Source organism: Cotesia typhae, unplaced genomic scaffold (genome assembly GCF_013202065.1).
Source record: "Cotesia typhae breed Kobodo isofemale line unplaced genomic scaffold, CoteBio_Ctyphae contig_77, whole genome shotgun sequence".
Lineage (NCBI taxonomy): Eukaryota > Metazoa > Arthropoda > Insecta > Hymenoptera > Braconidae > Cotesia > Cotesia typhae.
The window spans coordinates 614,451-633,237 of record NW_027423765.1 but is presented as its reverse complement, the minus strand read 5'-3'; the positions used below and the strand labels follow the sequence as shown (position 1 = coordinate 633,237).

Below are 18,787 nucleotides of genomic sequence, written 5' to 3'. Positions count from 1 at the left end.
TTAGTCAATTTGTGTCTATGAGATCGATTAATATATTTGAATCGTTTGATTTGTCGTATGAGTTCATTGATGAGGATGTTACTTTGTGGCCTCAGAATCCGAATTTCTTAGAAAACTTGGAGTATTTCGGGAAACTTCAAGTTGTGAATGATGTAGCAGAACACGGCGTGGCATTGATAGAGCAGTATAATCGATGCTTAACGAAAGATGAAGAACAGCTTCAATATTTGTTGCAAGTAGTGACAGAACATAGAAAACAATATCCTAATTGCAATAAAAGTAATTTTATAAAACTGTAATATTTTCAAGTTGAAAAATTGTTGTAACAAGTTGTAAATATAGTTTTTGTTATAAAGAATTAATTGTTCAATTAAATTTCTTAATATTTAGTAAAAAAATAAATTTGTTATAAAAGAGACCAAAAAATCATTTATAAGATATTTTTAACGTTTATATTTATATATTAGTGCATTTCGTGAGTTAAGTATTGACTTCATTAGTAAAAAAAAAAAGTTTACAGTCTCAGGTTAACGGAATTGAAGTAATTTAACATAAAAAATAATAAAAATATAGCATATGATATTTTTTTTGTAGTTTTATTGGAAAATATTATAAATTTTTTATTAGTGTTATCTTTGACCGCGGATATCTTTGAAGCCGTTAATCTGAGGAACTTTGTTCTTCAGAAATTTGGTCTTCAGACTTTTTTTGTAGAGCGTAAAATTTCCTACTAATATCATTTTTCAGATTGTTGTTACGATGAACTGTTCCAAAGTAATAAAAATTAAAATATTAAAAAAAATTTTTCCCGTGTTATTTAAATGGAAAATAAAGAAATGGATACAGGCAAATCTTACTATTGATATTAAGAGCTCACATGGGCGCCCAAATTTTTGTTTTTAGGTATACTATCAATTTTTAGACACCAAAAGAAAAAAAAAATTCGTCTTGTTTTGAAACACCCTATTATATACAATATATATATATTCATATATATATATATATATATATATATATATATATATATATATATATATATATATATATATATATATATATATATATATATATATATATATATATATATATATTAGGGTGGGTCAAAAAAATCGAATAATTTATTTTTGATTTTATACTCTGAAAAATAGGTTCGTAGACACCTAAAAGAATTCTCTCCAAGTATAAGCTCTTAATTATAACGGAAGGTCCTCCGCTTTGCGGGTTTCTATTTTTTCGAATAATCAGATAAAAAAATTTATATCTCGCTTCCAACTGCTTGGAAAAATATTCCGTGGCATAGATTTTGTGAGAAATTGAATGCTTTACAAAAAGGTCTCTTATGACTTTTTCAAAAACTCAACCGATTAAAAGATATTCATAGTTGAAGTTTGGCTATTTTAAGGAAAATATTCGTTTTTATTATGAATTTTATAAGTCGATGAAAAAAATTATTTCGGATTGCGGAACTCATGATTTTGTAGGAAATTTACTGCTCTACAAAAATGGTCTCTTATGATTTTTTGATTAAGTGAAGCCGTTACGAGATATTCATCGTCAAACATTAACGAATATCAATATTTCCAGTTTTTGATCAATAATTCGATAAATTTTAATTTAAACTATGAGTTTCAGGAAAATTTACATAAATTTGAGTTTCGATCGATAAAGAAATGTTATAATAAGTTAGATAAAGAATTATTGGAATTATCATTGATTTTCCTTGGAGAAATACCTCAAGAAAAGATTTCTTTCAAACGTCCTGGTGCTGTTCATCATGCTAGATGGATGGCTAAGGCCATTTATAGTTTGAAAATGTATCTATTCAGAGATGAATTCAAACTCTCTCAGAAAGAATTGCATGGTCTTCGTCATTTCTGTATTTTATAGTCACATTGTATTTAAAAGCTTGGTTTTCATCAACTTCTGCAACAACTGCTGCTTATCATGACTTGCAGTTTATGAAAAATTTATTGGAGTACAAACATATCAATCCTTTGATTTCTTCAGCTACGTGTGAAAAAATGATTTCGCACTTATGGTATTTGAGCGATGAACTTGCCATTTTATCACTGTTTGACGATGGCGTTCCATTAGAAGTAAAAAAGTATTGTTGAAGCTGTTAATACTCGTGAAGGTACAGATTCTAAAGCTAAAAGATTTGTAATTGCTAAAAAGATTTGAATTCATTGGCGCAGAGAACTCTGAGTGACTTTGTGTCTAAAAAGTCATTAAATCTTTTCAAAATCTTCGATCTACCGTATGACTTTCTTGATGTCGATGTTGAATTATGGCCTACTAATGAGAGTTATCTCGAAAATAAAGAATACTTTCAACAACTAAAAGTTGTCAATGATTCAGCAGAGCGAGCTGTTGCATTAGTCAGTGAATATAATCAATGCTTGACAAAAAATGAAGAACAATTCCAGTACTTATTGCAAGTTGTCAAAGAACATCAAAAACATTCCCAAATTGTAATAAAAGAAATTATTTATAGTAATAGCGTACTGTTATGTTAAAAATATAGACAATTATATTGCAATTGATAATTCAATAAAAAATTTATCTATAAAAAAGTTAAATACTGGTTGTTTCTCACTTGATTCAATACTTTTCATATTAAATTTGACAAAGAAATATGTCATTCACTTCAAATTAAACTAATCATTGGCTATATGTCGAAAAAAATGCTCTAATTTCTTGTTTTAATGCAATCAAACAAGCTCAAGACTGAAAACAATATTAAAAAAATTGTTTATAACATTTCTTTATCGATCGAAACTCAAATTTATGTAAATTTTCCTGAAACTCATAGTTTAAATTAAAATTTATCGAATTATTGATCAAAAACTGGAAATATTGATATTCGTTAATGTTTGACGATGAATATCTCGTAACGGCTTCACTTAATCAAAAAATCATAAGAGACCATTTTTGTAGAGCAGTAAATTTCCTACAAAATCATGAGTTCCGCAATCCGAAATAATTTTTTTCATCGACTTATAAAATTCATAATAAAAACGAATATTTTCCTTAAAATAGCCAAACTTCAACTATGAATATCTTTTAATCGGTTGAGTTTTTGAAAAAGTCATAAGAGACCTTTTTGTAAAGCATTCAATTTCTCACAAAATCTATGCCACGGAATATTTTTCCAAGCAGTTGGAAGCGAGATATAAATTTTTTTATCTGATTATTCGAAAAAAATAGAAACCCGCAAAGCGGAGGACCTTCCCGTTATAATTAAGAGCTTATACTTGGAGAGAATTCTTTTTAGGTGTCTACGAACCTATTTTTCAGAGTATAAAATCAAAAATAAATTATTCGATTTTTTTGACCCACCTAATATATATATATATATATATATATATATATATATATATATATATATATATATATATATATATATATATATATATATATATATATATATATATAAATAACCAGAAAAAAAAAATAACCAGAATATAGAAAAAATTTGGAAGGTAGTGCGTTGGCATCCCTGATCGAATAACTGTCTATAATACATAATCATAATAAATAATAAAAATAAATAATAAAAAAATATATACACAACATGTATATAGAATGTAGATATAGTTATAGATAGATATAGATATAGATATAGATATATACAGTGTTCGGGTAACGGTGCTTTTGCATTAATTGTAATTAAACGACACTGAATTATCGGGTCATACGCAATAAGTGACCTAAAAATCTCACAGAATAAAAAAAAAAAATTAACTCAATTAATGGATTTTTTCTCAAGTTATTGTGTTTTCAGGGTTTCATACATGACGGACAGGAAAATGTTTAGGCCTAAATTGATGTTTTTTTCCGTTTCTGTTTCACTAAATTTATTTTTAAAAAGCATTAAATTAATCTCCATTAAATTATCTTGACAATGGTATGCAAAATACTTTTATTCCGGGAATTTAACAAGGCTACAGTATTAGACAACGGTTGCCGAAAAGAGGCAAAAAAATTTTTTGATCGTAAAGCACTCTGATGCTTCGCATCTTGAGTCGTGCAAAAAAAGAAGAAAACGATTTACCAATGTAATTAGAAATAAACAACTCAAAAGAGGCGCGCAGTAGCCTATCGGATCCGGCCCTTGCTTTCCAAAATGCATTGGACCGGGTTCGAGCCCGGCGTACACCAATGAATATTTTCAATATTTGAGTGTATTATGCTGCTAAGCCCAAAAAGATAAAACAAGTTCCAATCTCAAAAAAGTTTACCCCCTACCGTAGTCACTCATGACCCCAGTAGTTTATGCGACTTTAAAACAAACAAAAAAAAAACAACTCAAACAAGCGGCTTTAAATTATACCAAAACTCATCCTGATGTACATAGAAAGGCTGTGAAAAAATATAATCAAAGTCATTCTGATGTACATAGAGAAGCTGTAAAAAGATACGATTTTAACAACCCACATATTAATCAGACAGCTATAATTAAAAATAACGGAAAGAGATCACAAATTAAATTATCACCTTGGGCTACTAATACGTTGTCTGGTTTTCATTACCAAACCCACATCGACTATTCAAATGATAAAATCGTAAATGTCGAAAAACGCGTGCCCTGTTCGTGGTGTTATGCTTTAAAATAGAAGGATTAAGCTCCAAGAACGTGCTGCAGTGGTGGTCATGTTCAGATTTCGGCTATTAGACCTTAAGCGGAACCTTTGAATAGTCTTTCTGAACATTTTCTCTTATCAGTTCATAAGTATAATAGATGTTTTCAGATAACGTCATTCGAAATAAAAGAAGTAAAAGAAAGAACCTTTATGCCAACATTTAAAATTCAAGGACAAGTATACCATAGGATCGGTATCCTTATGACTTATCCTAATGAACAGCCTTCGTTTCTGCAGTCATATTTTCTTGGTGATGATAAGCGTAAACACGAGATCCGTTGTGGAATTTCCCCGGGCGTTAAGCCAGAATTTGTCAACCAATTACAACAGATGCTACATAAACACAACCGGGATATTATCGATTTCAAGGCCGTTGTAGATTCAGTTCCTAAAAACCAAAATGGGTTCAGAGTTGTTATCAATGCTGACAGAAAGCCCTCTGGAGAACACAAAGGTCGTTACAATGCTCCTCAAACTGAAGAAGTTGCTGTCCTTATTGTCGTTCAAGATTTCAAAAAAAGTGTCGATTCGAATCGTACGTATACGAAGGAGTATATACGCGCGCGCGCGCGTGTGTGTGTGTGTGTGTGTGTGTGTGTGTGTGTGTGTATGTGCTACACAATTACATCTATCTTTGTTGAGAGAGAGCGTGGGTGTACGAAATCAGATGACTATAACTACATATTAGCTCTAGTTTCGACTAAAAAATTCTCGAACAATTTTCTTACCGGAATTCGTTTAAATTCAAGAGTCATCGTAGTCGTTAAGTTGCGGCGTAGGCGCAGAACGGTATCGCGCAGATCGGGGCCTTATAGGAAAAACCGTTGGTATTGGCTAGTGCGATAGCCAGGACCACTAGTTGCTCTGAGGCCCTTGTGTCAGTAGTAATTTTCACGCAATCGCTCTTGCATATTACGCAGAATACAGTACAATTGATAAGTTCTCATAAATCATATCGTTTTATTTCATTTTACTTATTATCATTCTATTCATCTTCATAAATTCAGCTGAATCCAGTTATTCGCTAATCAACGCAATTTTGTAGAAAGTTGCGCGGCAATTCGGACAGACGCCATACATTCGAGCTCCCTCTCACTTTTTTGGATACGGACAGCCCGTGGTTGATCGCACCGCCTTGGCTTTGATCGTTCCTCTCTCACACACATACAAATTAACACGACTCTCAACGAGTCGTTGGTATTCGCCTATAATTAGCAATATGCACTGAACTATTCAACAAGAATAGTTCAATATTCTAATAGTTACGGTCCCGCCCTGACTAAATAACAATTACTCATTCATACACGATTTTTCTGTACTTATAATCGAGGAGATTTTTTTATCTGGCTTCACCAGATTTTTCCTCCTCTGGGACGATAAATTTCTTCCTGTTGTCCGAAACATCAAGTGTGATTTATTTAAAACTCCTATCTATCTAAAATATTAATCAAATTAAATTTTAAAAAACTGAAGAACGAATTGTCGGCGCCTTGACGAGGTTTCGACAAAACAAAAAGAGATATAATCATCTACAGTAGAGACAATAAATTGGTACGAAATAACCCATCGTGCTTACGACGCTCTTTAATACCCTTTGATGTTTTTCTGTAGAGAAGATGGTGATTGCATGAACATTCCAATATTCCAATACTAGGGCTCCTATGAATAGGACAGTCTCTGATTTAGAATTCTTTAGGTGTAGATTAATGGAACGTCGTGTAGAAAAAAATTATGTGGTGCTCTATTGTAGTCTTTTTAATCAATTTTTGGTCAATATGTATGCAAAAATTGAAACTGAGTGGGTTAGTTGGATTCGTAACAATCAAAAAAAAAAAAAAATTAGGAAAACGGTTGACCCTGCAGGCCATCCCTGTAACTTCCCACTAATTCTATACCTAAGCACTTAGAACTTCACTAATGATGTTTTTAAGCCCTCCGAGCTCAAAGAGAGCTTTTGTATGCTTTTAAGCTCTTCGAGCTCAAAAATCTGATAGAAGCTGATCTGAAGTTTCATAGAACATTATTTTTTGAATTTTCAAACCACAATTACTTTCGAATAAATCAATTGATTTGCACGCGGTAGGCAGCATTTGACGCATTTTTTTCAGTCATATAAAGAATCTAAGTTTAAATTGATTAAACTAGGAATTTCGGAGTAATAAAAAACACGCTTTTTTCGGCTTTCTTTTGTTCACAATATCTCTCGACAAAATCGACCGATTTTGACTAACTTGGGGGCAATGGACGTATTTTTATTATGTTAAAAGCTGACTAGGTTTTGGAATTGATCAGTACAGCCGTTTAAAAGTTATTGTCAAAAATGCCAGAGTTATGTTAACAAAACACTTCTTTCCAAATGTTTAGTCGACGATATCTCTCGAACCAATCGATCGATTTTCACGTTTTTGAACAGGGTTATATAGTACCACCGATCTGTTGAAAAAACCCTCAAGATCCTTATTCGGTACTAACAATCGCACGGACCATGACTAGAGAGCCAATCATAGTTAAGATCTTCATTAGGTACTAACAAACGCACGGACTATGACGAGAGAGCCAGTCATAGTGGGAAAGTATTCCAAGTTGTAATTGAGCCGCTACCTTCGCTACCCCCACTCAGTCCATCGGAGCTAGCGAGCCAATGCATTCATATAATTCAATCCCCTCTCAAATCACCAGACCGTTTAAAAGAGGTAGCGAGGAGAGCTACCGACACAGTCCACTTTTATCCATCGAACTACGAGGATCAAGAAAAGGAAGAATTTAAGCAGTCTACAGCAAGCGAGCAAGGCTTGCATCTAAGAAAAAGTAAATTCATCAAGGCCAAGCGAGCAAGGCTTACCTTGTAGTATAATGTTACAACAGTTCTAATCCGAGTTACCTCCAAAGAGCTCTTTTCAGAGCTCTTATCATCAAAGTCATGTGTGCAAGGTTAACTTGCATTGTTTCATCTCAATAGCTCTTTTCAGAGCTCACAACTCAAGAAAAGCAAGGTTAACTTGCATTGTTTCGTCTCAATAGCTCTTTTCAGAGCTCACAACTCAAGAAAACGGTCTTTTTCAAGGCCACTTCAAGGCTCTTTTTTTAAGAGCGTGTGACTAACAAGTCATCTCAAGAAATTAAGACTACTACGTAGTCTTAATAACAACGGTCTTTTTCAAGGCCACCAACTAATATCATTAGTAAGAAAGCTTACCCAAGTGTGAGGGAAAGTACCGGCATTAATACCAAACATTTTTATGGTCCCTTGAGCCGGATACTTCTTTCAGCTTGGGTAGTTACCACAAGACATCTCTTTAAGCCGGTGTGAGATTATTCCTTGAGATTGAATTTCAAGACTCTGCGCATTGCGGAGCTCCAAGTGCTGCGGGGAGTCTAGTCATTCAAAGCCTCAAAGATGTCGACACTTCAGGCAAGATTGGCTCTGCAGCAGTCCAAATATACGTTCATTATGTCTCTCAGCAAGGAAATCAACGAAGGAGCACACAACAACTTTAATATTCACGTGGCCAAGGCAAAGTTGCTAATACTCAAGACCAATTGGGAGAAATTTGAAGCTGAGCATGAGAAAATCATCTTATCAAAGGCTGAGATCCCACTAGGTGATCCCTACGTCAAGAATAAGGCCTACGAGACAGCAATGCAATGCGTTGTCAATATTCAAACTGCGCTTGACGAAAGAATAGCAGAACTTGGAGCAGCTACTCCTGCGAGTGGAGCATCTCTAGCCAACACTAGCGTGAGTGGGAATTCTGCCGTACGACCATCATCATTGCCGAAGATTCCAATCCCACCATTCTCCGGTAATTTCGGAGATTGGAGAGCCTTCTCAGATTTGTTCGCCACTCTAATTGGAGAAAACACAGCCATCTCAAATGCAGAAAAGTTTGTTCATCTCCGAAATAGTCTCTCTGAAAATGCTGCTAGTCTCATCTCCAACATCAAAATCTCAGCTGATTCCTTCCAAGTAGCCTGGGACATGCTTGTCAAGAGGTATGAAAACAAGTGACTTCTCATCGCAGCTCAACTAGATAAGCTGCTACGCTTGAAGACGCCAGGAGTTCGATCATCAGCTACTATCAACGCACTTCTCAATGTGGTTTCTGAGTCAACGAACTCACAGAAAGCCCTCGGACTTCCAGTTGACCAATGGGATTCAATCAGAGTCCATCTCATGACACACCATCTAGACCCCAAGACTCGTGAAGATTGGGAAATGCACCTTGGTTCAGCAACTGAGTATCCATCTCTAGAACAGTTAACTGGTTTTCTTACTGGTGCTGCCAGAGCTCTGGAAAGTATTGAAGAACAGTCAAAAACCACTTCAAAGCCATCTCAATCAGCAAGAGTACATCACGTCATCTCAGACCAACCTGGAACGTCATCTCAAACAGAGGCAAGGCCGTGGGTAAAGGATTTGAACAATACTTGCAAGTGTTGTGGTAAGAAACATTATCTAGCCTTATGCCCAGACTTCTCAAATAAGTCAGACGCTGAGAAGCTCCAACTAGTGAAAACAGAGCGGTTGTGTTACAATTGCTTAGGTAGGCACAACTTGTACAAGTGCAGTAACACTCAAACTTGTAAGCTGTGTAAAGAGCGCCATCATTCATTGTTACACGGCTTGTTTACAACACCTAAAGAAAAACCACCACCTCTTGGAGCCTTCTCTGAACGATTAACATCGCTGTCTCAAAATTCACAGACAGAAGACAAATCAGAGACGCTATGACGGTGGCAGTCTTTTCGTAGCCCACGTTGTCATCTCAAATCACGAAGTCATCTCAGATCAAGAGCATCTCAGACTGATGTCAACATCACCAAATATAAACAGTCATCTCAGAAGGTCACCATCGACAAGTCATCTCAAACCGAGCATTTGCCTGCTCAGGCAACACAGGCAAAAGCAACATCTCTATCTGCCTTTGACACAAGAACTTCAGTAATCCTGGCTACCTGTAAGGCAACAGTAATATCTTCTGATATGACAAAGCACATAATTCGTCTTCTCATCGATCCAGGATCAGAACTGACATTTGTCTCAACAAAATTAGTCAAAGCGATAAACCTCAGTCAAATAGCAGCCGAGATTCCAATTCTAGGCGTGGGCAATCACTCTTCAAGTAAAACTGTTGGCCAAACAAAATTGATAATCAAGTCCTGTAACTCAAACAAGCAAGTGAGTCTTAGAGCATACATCTTGCCGCAAATAACAAGCAGAATTCCATCAGTCTTCATTGCAGACCAACATTGGTCTCACCTCAGTACCTTAGAACGAGCAGACCCAGACTTCCTTAAGCCTGGACAAATTGATGTTCTCATAGGAGCTGATACGCTTAATCAAATATTAGAACCATCGCCCATAATTAAGGGGAAATCAGATGAACCTTTAGCCATTCATACCATCTTTGGATGGGCCTTCCTCGGACCTGCTTCATGTACATCAAATGGACAGCCTATCAAGTCTTTACATACAATCACGAATGACGAACTTCAAGAATCGCTCACTCGATTCTGGATTCAAGAAGAAGTTCCAGAGCCAACCAAGTCATCCCTCAACTCACTAGATGCTCAATGTGAAGAACACTACACAAGTACTCACTCTAGAAATCAAGAAGGTCGTTATGTAGTGCGCATACCATTATCCTCAGACACCTCAAGACTGGGAGACTCCAAAAAGACAGCATATCGATGTCTTCGAAGACTGCTAAAACGATTGGAGTCGGACGAGATCCTCAATCAACGATATCTCGAATTCTTAAAAGAGTACGAGATGTTGGGACATATGATTGCTGTTCCTAAAGATGCTCCTGAACCTAAACAAGTCTACTACTTACCTCATCATGGAGTTCTTCGAGAACAGAGTACTACTACAAAGCTCAGAGTCGTTTTCGACGAATCGTGTAAGATCACCTCACAAGTATCACTCAATGACATTCAGCATGCTGGTCCAAAAACTCAAAGAGACATATTTGACGTATTGCTGTTCATCAGACGTTTCAAATTCATCTTCATGACTGACATAGTGAAGATGTTTCGACAGATTCAAGTCTATCAAGATGATTGGGACTTACAAAGAATTCTCTGGATCAACCAACAGAACGAAGTCCAAGAATATCAACTAAAAACAGTTACGTATGGAACTCGATCAGCATCATACTTAGCTTGCAGAACTTTGATCCAACTAGTGGAAGACGAAAAGGAGAGTTACCCATTAGCAGTTGACCCAATCCTAAAAGGCAGTTATGTTGATGACATCTCAGGTGGAGCTGACACAATTGACCATCCCAACACAATAGCCCAACAGCTTAACAGCATGTGCGCTTCAGCATGTCTTCCACTCGATAAATGGAAAAGCAACACACAAGAGTTTATTATTCCCTCGACATCACAATCCAAGGGCAAGTCATCACTTCACACATTTGATGAATCGTTATCGAAGATACTGGGTCTCTCCTGGTCATCAATTCATGATCAGTTTACGTTTCAAGGTTCCATCTCAGAAAGAGCAGTAATAACCAAGAGATCAATTCTCTCAGAAGTCGCTCAACTCTTCGATCCTCTCGGTTTCATCTCTCCAGTGGTCATTCAAGCCAAAATTCTGCTCCAGCAACTTTGGCTTGAGAAGCTTGACTGGGATGATCAACTTTGCCCTGATACAGTAAATCAATGGGCCAAGTTTCGAGAAGACATCTCAAAGTTAACTGAACTTCGAATACCCAGATGGATTAATCTGCAATCTAATTTATACTCTATCCAACTCCATGGATTCTCCGATGCATCTCAGTTAGCAATGGCTGCTGTTTTCTATCTCAGAGTCACTGATCATACAGGAAATTCGAAAGTTACTCTAGTCTGCTCCAAAACTAGAGTCGCTCCGATCAAGCGGCTAACCATTCCACGATTAGAGCTTTCAGCTGCTGTTCTTCTTGCTCAACTTATAAGGCATACTCAATCTACGTTGGAACTTCAAAACAACCCTGTTTTCCTCTGGACCGACTCCTCAGTAACTCTAGCATGGGTCAAGATCAATCCCATGAAATGGAAGGAATATGTTGGGAACAGAGTCGAAGCCATTCATCAAGCAACTCCAAATGCAATTTGGAGACTCACTTCAGGAAAGCTCAATCCAGCAGATTGTGCGTCCAGAGGTCTGAATGCTTTCCAGTTGATTCAGAATCCTCTTTGGTGGACAGGACCTCCTTGGTTAACTCAATCTCCAGAGTACTGGCCCATATCAGTAGCTCCATCTCCAACTGAAGATCTCGAAGAACGACCTAGCATCTCATTAACAGTGGTACCATAACCAGATGTCTGGGATCTTATTAATCTTCCATGTGTAAAGACATTTCACAAGGACCTTAGAAAGCTATTAAGGATAACTGCACTATGTCAACGAGCCATATCATGCTTTAAACGGATTCCTAACTCGAAACTGTCAATTTCGCCAATTTGTCCTGCGGACTTAGAAAAGGCAAAGATGTTTTGGATAAAGGCTACTCAACAAGCGTACTTCTCATCTGAAATCAACACGATAAAATCAGGAAACCAACTGCACAAGTCTCATGCTCTCTCCAGACTGACTGCAAGATTAGATCATAAAGGTATCCTTCGAGTTGGAAGACGTCTTCAAAATTCTCAACTTGATCATGACAGCAAGCACCCACCCATTTTACCTCGACATTGTAAACTTTTTGAACTTCTCATCGCAGATGCTCATACCCGGACCTTCCACGGTAGAACTCAACTTACACTGACGTACCTACGACGTCAATGTTGGATATTAGGAGGAAGATCTCCAATTAAGTCTTTTATCCAACGCTGCTTGGTCTGCGCCCGAATCCGAGCAGTCCGAACACAACAGCTTATGGCTCCTCTTCCGTCATCTCGAGTAACTCCATCATTAGTTTTTGAAACAACTGGAGTTCATTACGCTGGACCAATCACATTGAAGACGTTTCAAGGAAGAGGCTCAAAGACATTTAAAGGATGGATTGCAGTTTTCGTCTGCTTCTCAACATTAGCGATTCATCTCGAGGTAGTCTCAGACTATTCATCAGAAGGGTTCTTAAAAGCCTTTCGACGATTTATCAGTCGTAGAGGAATCTGCAAAACGCTACATAGCGACTGTGGAACAAACTTCAAGGGCGCTGATAAAGAGTTACAACGTCTTTTTTCTCACGCTACCTCAGAGTACAAAGAATTACAACGTGTCCTTGCCAATTATGGTACAAATTGGAAATTCAATCCCCCTGGAGCACCGCATATGGGAGGAAAATGGGAAGCAGCAGTCAAATCAGTCAAACGTCATCTTCAAGCATCAATAGCAGAAACCAGTTTCACCTTCGAAGATTTCTCAACACTCTTAGCACAAGTCGAAGCAGTGCTTAATTCAAGATCTCTCAGCGCTTTATCAGATGATCCAGACGACCTTTCAGCTCTCACTCCAGGTCATTTCATTCGAGGAGCAGCGCTTAACTCAATACCTGAACCATCTCTAACCTCATTAAAAGAACCAAGGATGTCACATTTTCAGCGACTCCAGAAACGATTTCAACAATTCTGGAATCGATGGTCAGCAGAATGCGTGTCAGCACATCAGTCTATCTCAAAATGGCACAACCAACAAGAAAACATTAAGATTGGATCGTTAGTCTTAATTACGGATGAGAGATTCCCTTCATCTAAGTGGCCTCTCGTAAGAGTAATCCAACTACATCCAGGACGCGATGGACTTACTCGAATCGTCACTCTTAAAACAGCTACATCTACAATGACCAGACCAATTGTTAAGTTAGCGCTTCTTCCATTAGCTCCTCATCAAGATGCATCAGATTGAAATTCTGCATTCCGCAGAATTTGGGGGGGAGAATGTTGAAAAAACCCTCAAGATCCTTATTCGGTACTAACAATCGCACGGATTATGACTAGAGAGCTAGTCATGGTCAAGATCTTCATTAGGTACTAACAATCGTACTGATCATGCCTAGAGAGCCAATCATAGTTAAGATCTTCATTAGGTACTAACAAACGCACGGACCATGACGAGAGAGCCAGTCATAGTGGGAAAGTATTCCAAGTTGTAATTGAGCCGCTACCTTCGATACCCCTACTCAGTCCATCGGAGCTAGCGAGCCAATGCATTCATATAATTCAATCCCCTCTCAAATCACCAGACCGTTTAAAAGAGGTAGCGAGGAGAGCTACACAGTCCACTTTTATCCATCGAACTACGAGGATCAAGAAAAGGAAGAATTTAAGCAGTCTACAGCAAGCGAGCAAGGCTTGCATATAAGAAAAAGTAAATTCATCAAGGTCAAGCGAGCAAGGCTTACCTTGTAGTGTAATGTTACAACAGTTCTAATTCGAGTTACCTCCAAAGAGCTCTTTTCAGAGCTCTTATCATCAAAGTCAAGTGTGCAAGGTTAACTTGCATTGTTACATCTCAATAGCTCTATTCAGAGCTCACAACTCAAGAAAAGCAAGGTTAACTTGCATTGTTTCGTCTCAATAGCTCTTTTCAGAGCTCACAACTGAAGAAAACGGTCTTTTTCAAGGCCACTTCAAGGCTCTTTTTTTAAGAGCGTGGGACTAACAAGTCATCTCAAGAAATTAAGACTACTACGTAGTCTTAATAACAACGGTCTTTTTCAAGGCCACCAACTAATATCATTAGTAAGAAAGCTTACCCAAGTTTGAGGGAAAGTACCGGCATTAATACCAAACACTATCGATTATCAATATTGCTGCCGTTAAGTTTGATTGCTACTCCACCATCTTCTGGAGATCGCCTTCGATACAAAAGATATCTATCTTCATTAGTTGGAGTTTCTTTTCAGAAAGGTCTTGGATACCTTTGTTACGTTCTGGATTTTCCGAACTTCAAAGTTTATTTCCAAGCCGGCCACGTTAGCTGATCGATAGATCCCCGGTGGGCCGCACAGATAATGTCTCGTACCATGATTTTTATTTATAAGATTATTATTAATTTTTATTGATAGGAACAGGGTGGAACAGCTAATAAGCGCTCGCCCCTATAGAAATATTAGGAAATAGGGTGGAACGCTAAGAAGCGCTCGCCCTTATTAGAAGTAATTAGTCAAGATTAACATTGTAACATAAAAATTTAATGATAAGAAAAAGTTTCGATAGAAGCCGGTTGACAAGGTCCGAGCTTGAGGAGCTCTCCCGGTTGACTGACTTAGTTAATTATTTAATTATACAAATGATCAGTGACAGCCATTGTTGGGCTCGGGTTACATCTCAGGAACGTCGTCAAGGACCGGATCCCATGCTGACGTAGGTACATTTACGTTTCGTGGGCAGCGATGACTTCTTATCGTCTAAAATTTCCGTTGCCGCGTTGCTAATTCAGCAACGAATCAATGAATCTCCGTTGGAATATAATTCTGAGAAAATCATTTAACAATTTTACAATAAATTATCGATTTACAGTTCAAATTTTTGCCAGAACGTCACACCTTGTAACAGTTTTATCTGCTCAGGTTGGCCCCTAATCAATTTTTATAAATAAACAACAAAACTAACAAACAATATAATTATTAGGGCGCCACCAGGATTTTTAATCACGGTTCCTGGAACCGGTCCAGAGCTGAGAAATCTTTTCTTAGGGTAGAGAGAGTGGAGGAAGGTGCTGCTGAATAATAAATAATTAATTAACAAGATTGGCCAATATTTATTAACAAGAAAAAGAAAACTTAACAGTATCTTGACTAAAACCAAGTTAACAAAATTCAATCACTCACACACTATTCACACTTAACAATATTAAAACTTAAAAACTACAGCCTAACTGTCGGATGACCAGGAGTTCTTAAAAACTACAGCCTAACTGTCAGCTGACCAGGACTTCTTAAAGACTACAGCCTAACTGTCGGCTGACCAGAACCAACGAGTCTCTCTGTGCAAAGAATGCAGTGCGACAGAGACCGTCTAGCCTAACTATCGGCTAACCAGGACTGACAACACTATTAGCACTCTCTATCACGCATGACCCACACTAATCTTCACACACATAACCCACACTTGTATGATTTTATTTTATAAATTTTAATTTAACAAAATTGACTGTACTTAATTTTAGTTAAATATTTTGATTCAATTATTCAATCATTAGTAATTGGTAAAACGATAATTCCAAATTAACGATCAAATCCCAAAGACTTAACGAACATTCGATTTCAAATTCCGATTGCTAATTTTCTTTCTATTAAAATATTAGATAGATTAAAATTCTTGAGTAACCTATTGTCATGGTCTTAATAACAATAATTATTTAGAACAAGAGGCTTAATACCTTGAATTAACTTTTGCCAATTAAATTAATCACAATATAATTTTTACAATCAAGTTCCAAATAATTAACACAAGTTTAATTAATTAATTCTGACTAATTTTTCCTGTGACCTTTTTGACTCAAAATAACTGATTTCTTGGACTTAATGTCCACGCCAATAATTATTAATTTTCGGTAAATTTTAGTTTAATTACTTAATCCCAAAATTTACTAAATTTCCACATGATAAAATAATTTCATAATATAAAATATTTTCAGTAATAATTCCTAATAAAATATTATCAATCACTTTCTAGTAGTTTTATCAATTATAAAAATAATCGACACAAGTCGAAATATTCAAATTTTATTTGCTAGAACATTCGCTAGCTAAGTTTTATTTGACCTTAGGTATTGGAATTTACTGCGACACAAAAATGTATTGACGCTCGACCAAAATTCCACGAACAAAAATTTGTCGATTATTTTCAAGTAAGAAAATTTAATCAATTTTACTAAGTTAATTGTTATAAAAATTACAACAATAAAATTAACGAAATTTTCGGATGTTAATTAATTAATTGATAAATTTCTAGTTGTTAAAATTTTCCCGGAAGGTCGATTGAGTGACTCTCGGGTGTAAGCCCCCATGAAAATCACTAAATCCAAACTAGCAAATGTTCAACTCTTATTTATTGAAATCATCGTCGATTAAACGATCCAATTGATATTAATTAGGAGAAGTAACTGGGTATTAGGTAAACCGCGGTCCACTTCATTCCCATAGAGTAATAATTGATACCTTGACGAATAAGATGATGATCTAACTCTCTAATTGAAGATGAAGTCCTAGTTGTAGTTGGCTTCCTTCGTCTCGTCACTACTCCGGGGATCGGTCCTTCTTGATTTCCGTGGCACTCAGTCTGGCGGTCACACTACTTCTCTCTTTTCAACTGCACGGCTCACCTATTTTAACCCAAAACTACCCCCTCCTATTCTCCCCTTAGGCCCGGGACGCGCCTAAAGATCGAGACGCGCCAGTGCTATGTCGAATAATTATCGATATCCGGTGACTTATCGATTTAGGGTAATTTTAAGGGAAGGGATATGGTTGACGACTCCACACAGACCATGAATCATTGTTGATTTAATGATTTCACGAAGAACTGGATCCTGAACGGGGTCAAGCAATTCAGCTCTTATAACGTCATCAAGAGAGTCAGGTTTTAATTTTTCTTCCAACCAGAGAAGAATATGAACATGGGGAAGTTCGCACTTTTTCCATTCCACAATACAAATGTGACACTTAGTAATGCCAAAGATACAACTTTTCGTAAGAAGATTTATCATGTACTTAACTTTTAAGTTAAATACTCTCGCTATAATATCATGTTTATCATAAGATTTTTGACCTTCAATCAAGAGATCCTTGATTTCTGACCATTTGGTATTGTAAGTAAATGTTATAAATAAATCAAGACGCCCAAAGTGTCTTACGTATATCATGGTATCTTGTATTCATTCATGCATATATCGAAGGCCTCCAGTAAATGACGATGGCAACACAACCATTTTACCAAGTTCTGAACACTGTCCATCTGTTTGTGTCATAGCGTCTTTCAAATTGATATATTCCTCACGGCGAACTTTTAACTTCCCGCTAAGAAAATCAAAGATTTTCAAAAATAGGAGAAAAAAGGGAAAGGTTGTGGCAGGTTTACCAGAAATAGAAAAAAAATGATTTGTTAGGTAGAATTTATACTGTTCATCCTCGTAATGCTGAATACTACTATTTACGCCTTCTCTTACATGAGATTCGTGGTCCTACTTTATTCAATGATTTAAAAACTGTAGAAGGGGTAGAGCATCCGACTTCTCAAGCAACTTGCAGAGCACTTGGATTACTGGAAGACGATATTTACGGGCATCGTACTTTAGAGGAAGCTTCGATTTTTGATTCTCCTTATAAAATTAAAGAGTTATTCGCGATTATGTTATTTATCACGTAAGAGATCTGATAACATTATGGACAAAGTACCGGGAAAGTTTGGCATAAGATATCAAAAGACTAATATAAGGAGAGAGTAAAGATGTTGAAATGGTCGTTGATATCGTTTATAACCAGTGTCTTATCCTTCTTGGAGACATTGTTACATCAATGTCAGGTAAGTCATTGTTAGAATTTGGGTTTCCAGAACCATTAAAAGAGCAAAGCAACGTTATTAACAACCGTCAGTATATGAATGAATTGGTTTATGATGTTTCTCAATTTATCGAAGCAGTTTCTGTAAGGGTTTCAAAATTTCATGACGATCAGAAACAAGTTTATGATCAAGTCTTGAACAGTATTGATTCTAATTCAGGAAAGTTGTTTTTTCTTGATGCTTCTAGTGGCACTGGGAAAACTTACTTCATCACTTTTCTACTTGCTAAAATAAGGAGAGGAAAAAATATCGCTCTCGCTGTTGCTTCATTAGGGACTGCGGCAACATTGATTGATGGAAGCAAGACGGTGCACTCAGATTTTAAATTACCTCTTGATTTGTTATTATGAGAATTCTATTTATAATATCTCTAAACAAAGTAACATGGCGTATGTCCTAAGAGAAACAAAAATTATAGTATGGTGAGAGTATACTATATTAGAAAGGAGTTGAGGCTCTCAATCGAACACTACAAGAAATTAGAAAGAGTAAACAGCTGATGGGTGGTTTGACTGTTCTTTTCCCTGGGGACTTTAGACAAACGTTACCTGTTGTAACTCGGGGGACACGCGCAGATGAAATTAAAGGGTGTTGTAAATCATAATTTTTATGGCTTTATGTAAAAGTTTTATCCTTCAAAATTA

General features: G+C 36.5%; 5 protein-coding genes across 5 annotated transcripts in view; all 5 read left to right on the top strand.

Moving 5' to 3' along the window:
* The window catches only part of LOC141532992 (uncharacterized), a 128,890-nt gene that overhangs the window by 44,825 nt on the left and 65,278 nt on the right, over nt 1-18,787 (top strand). The window lies entirely within an intron of this gene.
* Nucleotides 8,041-8,652, top strand: LOC141532973 (uncharacterized). The gene has a single exon (XM_074251606.1). The coding sequence runs from the start codon at nt 8,041-8,043 to the stop codon at nt 8,650-8,652; it is 612 nt and encodes a 203-aa protein (XP_074107707.1).
* LOC141532972 (uncharacterized) lies at nt 9,628-11,949 on the top strand. Its single transcript, XM_074251605.1, has one exon. It carries the CDS (start codon nt 9,628-9,630, stop codon nt 11,947-11,949), a length of 2,322 nt encoding a protein of 773 aa, XP_074107706.1.
* On the top strand, nt 12,124-13,482 carry LOC141532971 (uncharacterized). The gene has a single exon (XM_074251604.1). The coding sequence runs from the start codon at nt 12,124-12,126 to the stop codon at nt 13,480-13,482; it is 1,359 nt and encodes a 452-aa protein (XP_074107705.1).
* On the top strand, nt 18,038-18,493 carry LOC141532970 (uncharacterized). Its single transcript, XM_074251603.1, has one exon. The coding sequence runs from the start codon at nt 18,038-18,040 to the stop codon at nt 18,491-18,493; it is 456 nt and encodes a 151-aa protein (XP_074107704.1).